This window comes from Xyrauchen texanus, chromosome 17 (genome assembly GCF_025860055.1).
Source record: "Xyrauchen texanus isolate HMW12.3.18 chromosome 17, RBS_HiC_50CHRs, whole genome shotgun sequence".
In the NCBI taxonomy this organism is placed as follows: Eukaryota; Metazoa; Chordata; class Actinopteri; order Cypriniformes; family Catostomidae; genus Xyrauchen; species Xyrauchen texanus.
Window position 1 is genome coordinate 38327537 of NC_068292.1, and position 6093 is coordinate 38333629.

Here is a 6093-nt window from a genome sequence, read left to right on the forward strand (position 1 = left end):
GCCCCTGAGCAGCTGTTGAAGATGAAGAGTATCTGTCTGGGCTCCTTTGTGATTGTTCGACTGTGAAAATGTACACATCTAATTAACCTCATGCAGACAAACGTTTAATATACTGTAGATTTGCAAACGAAACGTAACGCGAGTTAAAATAACATATTCTGTAAAATTGATAGCAAAAAAAAAAAAAAAAAACCTCTACTGATTTCACACTATGTTTAAAGTAATTTACCTTTGAACTTTTCGGCAAATATTTTGTGTTGCCCACCACGATCTCTCCTCATCCAAAATGGCAGCCAGCCCCAAATAAACTTGCTTAATCGATCACATTCTGCATCACGTGGTTTCCCATGGAACTACATTTCAGACTATTGTCGCTTCACTCAAAATAATCAGCAGATTATTATTATGAGTACAGCATAATCTCAATATCTTGTGATATAGCATATAATTAAGGAAATATGAAAGCAATATGTTTTCAGTCAAATCTGTTATATTTGCTTAAGCAAGGAATCATCCCAGGCAACACTTCATAAAAAAATAAAATACAAATTCTATAGATTGAAGTCCCCTAAAATGTTTTGCACAATGGTTGCAGTTTAAAGGTTAGGCTATTATTGTCTCTTTAATCACTTGCCACTCATTTTTAAGTGTTAAAAGGCTTAATTTAGCCTATCTGAATAGTTTCATTCTGAATTTCAGTGTACACTACCCACAGCATTAATTAAAACTTTCAAGATAATCAGAAGCCAATCATAAGTGCCCCTGACTGAAAAAAACATCTATTTATATTTATAGAAATGAGAGAGTGAGAGATATCAGATAAAGCATAGTTATTTGTTGACATAGACTTATAAGACCACAGACGGCCTGAGAGACTGGTGTTGACCCACCTGAAAAACATCACTGGACCCTTTCTAGATCCCCTGCAATTTGCTTATCTTGCAGTCAACATGGGATTGCATCATATCCTGCAACATCTGGACAGACCAGGGACATATGGAAGGATCCTTTTTGTGGACTCAGTTCGGCTTTCAACACCATCCCAGCTATACTCCAGAATAAATTACACCAACTCTCTGTTCTCATGTCTTTCTGTCAGTGGATTACCAGCTTTCTGACAGACAGGCAGCAGTATGGGAGACAGTGGAAACTCACTTCCAGCACCTGTATGATCAGCACTGGTGCACCCCAGGGATGTGTGCTCTCCCCACTACTCTTCTCCCCCTACACCAATGACTGCATCACCAAGGACCCTCTGTCAAGCTCCTGAAGTTTGCAGATGACACCACTGTCATCTGCCTCATCCGAGATGACGATGAATCTGCATACAGAAGGGAGGTTGAACAGCTGGCTGTCTAGTGCAGTCAAAACAACCTTGAGATGAACACGCTCAAAACGGTGGAGATGATTGTGGACTTTAGGAGGAACACCCCAACACTGAACCCCCTCACCATTCTGAACAGCACTGCGGCAGCAGTGGAGTCATTCAGGTTCCTGGGCACTACCATCTCATAGGACCTGAAGTGGGTGACACACATGGACTTCATTGTGAAAAAGGCCCAGCAGAGGTTGTACTTCCTTCGCCAGCTGAGGCAGCTCAACCTGCCACAGGTGCTGCTGATACAGTTCTACTCAGCTGTCATTGAGTCTGTCCTGTGCACTTCAGTAACTGTCTGGTTTGGTTCAGCTACGAAAACAGACATCAGAAGACTACAATGAACAGTTCAGACTGCAGAGAGGATTATTTGTTGCCCCCCTGCCCCCCCTTCTATACACTTAGAGGCTGGAAAAATCCCTCTGGATCCCACTCACCCAGCCCACTAACTTTTTGAACTGTTGCCTTCTAGGCGACGCTTCAGAGCTCTTTTCCCTCAGGCTATCCTTCTCATGAACAGTTAATACTGTCCCATTGAGCAATAATTATGTGCAATACACAGTTCAGTCTTTTTATATTTATCCATTCATCCATCCAACATCTTCTGCCATTTCATTCCTCTGGAGAAAAAAAAACAAACAAACTGTACATTACAGATAACAGATTTGTATTAGATTTGCACTACGTATGTGTATGAGTGTATGTAGGTACATATGTGTATAATTACTTTTTCTTTTTATTATCTCTGTCTTGCTGCTGTTTTTGTATTGTTGTGCACTGGAAGCTCCTGTCACCAAGACAAACTTCTTGTATCTGTAAGCATACTTCACAATAAAGCTGATTCTGATTCAAAGGAACATGTATTCATTACTGAAAAGAGCACGCGTGGAGGATATCAGCATAAAGTGCGCATCCTGTGCTCTACTTTTCTCAGTAATTGACAAGTCAGATTTGTAGACATAACTAAAATCATTGATTTTAGTAATTTGATCATGTTTTAGTTCAAAGTAGAATAATTGTTAATAAAATACTCACCTAACTTGAATTCATTCTGCATGCCCAGAACTAAACTGCCCCTCAGTAATCAATACAGTTCTATTATATTGTACGTTACAGTATGATTTCTATATACAAGTTATAACTTTAAAATATTTAAGTTCAAATGCAAAACCCTGGATAGAAAGACAGCATCTATTTTTGTTTTCATCCAAATTTATTGTGTTGTCCTCAAACAAGTAGAAAATACAGTATATATTTAGTCTAACAAGCAAAAGCCTATTAAAACAGTTCAATTAAATTAAACGCATTGTACAAAGTCTATGGCTCTGTGAAATAAAGCTTTTGCCACCACAGCAGAATGTCTACAGATTTTAAGGCTTGTCATGAGTTCAAATCACAATCCATAATGGTTCCAGATCTGTATTATTATTATTTGTACATGTAAAAAAACTAAAACAAATCTGAGCCTAGAAACAGCCAGACTAGTTTAAAAAATGTGGCTTTTGAATGCGTTTTAGTGCAGAATTAAGCCAAGATCCCAGTAGCAGGTTCTGAAACTCTATAGAAAATACAAAAGGAGCAACGTAACGATGTTTGAGTGTGCTATTTTGTTCAAACAATACTAATCATGTTCACGGAGGTAAATTTGACCTTGTGTCTATAATACACTACAGTATTCACAAGGAATAAATTCAGAGGGTTGCAAGCAAGTCAAATAAATGTTCACCAGATAGTAAGAAATAATAGACAACATAGAGTTTAGATCTGTAAATATCAGTCTCAAAATGCACAAGAATTATCTGAATGATTGCATTACAAGCAACCCACTTGTGTAAAAGTGAAATTCATCACCATAAATACAAACTTATAAAACACTTTTGTAGAACTACTTGTAGAGCGAAAAAGTATATATGTACAAATTCAAAAACACCTTTTTCATCATTATTCTCATTGTCTGACACATGAAAATATAATGAAGACACTGAATGTCTTACAGATAGGTCCGATATTTTTGTACCTGTTATAGTGCTTTGCATTCAAAGTCCAATTACACAGAGTAATTGTTTATCAGTGGTTCTTGGATGCAGTTAAAATACATTACTCAAAAGAAGCAAAAAAATTGGAAAACATAAAACTTTATAATTAGAGAATTAAGTTATCTTAACATGGCCAATTAAAATGTGTCTAGGAAATTAAAGTTTCTTTTGCCTTGAATTTTTTTAAGGGTCAAAAAAACGCTTCTTGACTGTTTCTGTATAAATGACACCACTTATTCATGCATATTAATTGGACTATAGTGCAGGGAACCATCATATTCAATACAATACCTTTGGCACTAAAAGTTCCCCAATGAAAGGAAAATCCCTCTTAAAAGAAATCAGGAAGTTTCCACTCTTAAAAGAGGCTTTGAATAGGATGTCTTTGCATGTGCAAAGTTTAAGGTGCAGATAAATTCTGGTAGATATCAAAATCAGTTCAAATTGTACGCATAACAATGTCAAGATGATTCAAGGGCTCTTGAGTTATCAATACACTTTAGAGCCGCAGAGAGAAATGCTGTTCATGTTTCACATGGATTTTTTAAGTTTATGAGAAGTCAAACATGTTGACAAAAAGACAGTTTATGATGAAAAGAACTTGTCCAACTTTAAGTGAAGCTATGAAAAATGTCAGTAGAATGGGTGCAGGGAAAGACTTTTGGCCATTCCTCACCAATGCCCAAAACGAACCCATTTCAAAGAGACAAATCCTCAGACGCGGCCATCGTTTTCCGAACACCCTGCGGAGGCTCCCAGGTATCACTGTCATCTGTGTCTTCATCATCGTCATCGTCATCATCATCATCATCATCATCTTCTCCCACTGCAGAAGGTCTTTGCTCCTCAATAGTGGTCTCATTTTCACACTGTGATTCATCCTCTTCCTCGTCTTGTTCTTCATTTCCAGTTTTATCATCAAAAGGGTTGGTTCCCATTTCCTCCTTCCGATGAATCTCTGCAAACCACTCTCTCACCTGCTCGTAGCTCATGTTAGACTTGGCAACCAGTTCATCTAAGTCCTGTTCGTTCAGAAATTTGTGCTTCAAGTAGTATTCCTTCAGAATATCTCTCCCGGACTTGAACTTGATCGGTAATGACTTCTCGGATTCTGCAGGCTTCTTCGGTTTTCTGCTACGGGTTCTCCCCCAACCACGGTTGCGAATCCTTCGTTTTCGGTTTCTGTTGCTATTCACTCCTCCCACGTTTCCACTTTGATAGTAAAAATACCACTTCAGGTTGCCGTTCTTCCATGCGTAGCGCGTGTCGCCAAACCAGTTGACGATGTAGGAGCGAGGCAGTCCACTCTCCTCAGCCAGCTGGTCGTATTCTTCCGTGGAGGGCCACTGGGTGCGAACAAACGCAGTCTTCAGAACGTGGAGCTGCTCTGGAGTTTTCTTACCCAGCTTTTCTTTGCTCAGCCTTTTACCTCCAAGAGGAGTTTGGCTACCCTTCTTCTGGGTTGTTTCGCCATCTGCTTTTGACTCAGAAGACTCTGCTGCCGGGGTTTTTCTCTTTTCAGTGAACCATGCATCAATCTCTCGTCTGGTGAGCTTGGTCACTGCCCTCAGTCGACTGAGCTCTTCATCAGTTGGTGTGTCACATTTCTGAAAGCTTTCCTCCAAGACGACCAACTGCTCTGGGGTCTTTTCTTTAAACTTCTGCAGCGTGAAGTCTGGGAATGGGTTCCAGGTCTTGGAGCGCGTCTCCTTCTCTTTAATGGGAGATGGCATTGGAGACTGAGGCATTTCATCACTGGAATCGATTATTATGGTGGCACTGCTATTGCTCCTGGGATTGTCATTAGAGATGAAGACGTGACTGTTCTTAGAATTGCGCTGGTTGTATCTGGTGTCACTAAACCACTTTTTGATCTCTCCTTTAGTGAGGTTAGTTAACTTCATTAGTCTAGCTATCTCAGCATCACTTGCAAACTGATTCTTCAGATAGCTTGCTTTCAATTCGGCCAGCTGTTCCTTGGATTTCTTAGGCCGCAGGCCAAAGTGGTCAGCACTGAGAGCAGAGTTTTCTTGGAGGGTCAAAGATGGGGGCTGAACTGTAGTCGCTCTCTTAGTTTCACTGAGCGCTGGGCTTGTCTGATTGGTTGCAATCTTGGGTGTCTTGCTCTGATTAGGCATTCCTGCTACAGTCAGTGTTATTGGGGTGGTAACTGGGAGGCTGTTTGTCGTGCCAACCTGGGTCAGAACCAAACCTTGCTGCCCCACAATCTGGCAGGTTTGAAGAATGGACTGCAGGCCATTGGTGGCTGAGAGATGATGGGCTGGGATAACCGTGATGGTCTGGGGCACTGTGTGGACTGTGCCATTAAACTGCTTCCTTCTCGCTTCCTCAACTTCCTCTGGGGTCCAGCTAACACCATGCTTCAACCGCTGAGCAGAAAACCAGATCTTGATCTGCTCTTCACTGAACTTGGTCTGGGCCGCAAGTCCCATGATCTCAGACACTGACGGGTATGGGAACTTCTTGTAAGTGTTGACCAAAACTGCATTGGTGTCCATGGCAGCATTGTAGGTGGGAATACTGCTCACAGGTATTAGAAGTTGCGCTTGAGCACTCTGCTGGGCCTGCAAAGCTGAAAGAACCTGGGCCAGACCAGCTGGAAAAACTGTAGCAGGATTCAGCACCAGCTTCTTCTGATCTGCAACCACAGGATTTGAAATG

General features: G+C 40.8%; 1 protein-coding gene across 2 annotated transcripts in view; it reads right to left on the reverse strand.

Annotated features, from left to right (window-relative positions):
* Nucleotides 1–2582: 2582 nt before the first annotated feature.
* Nucleotides 2583–6093, reverse strand: part of LOC127657531 (zinc fingers and homeoboxes protein 1-like) — a 9037-nt gene continuing 5526 nt past the window's right edge. For both annotated transcript variants that reach the window (XM_052146375.1, XM_052146374.1), the window contains one exon: nucleotides 2583–6093. This exon is cut by the window's right edge and continues 370 nt beyond it. In XM_052146375.1, the coding sequence (XP_052002335.1) occupies nucleotides 4110–6093 (1984 nt within the window). In that variant the 3' untranslated portion in view covers nucleotides 2583–4109.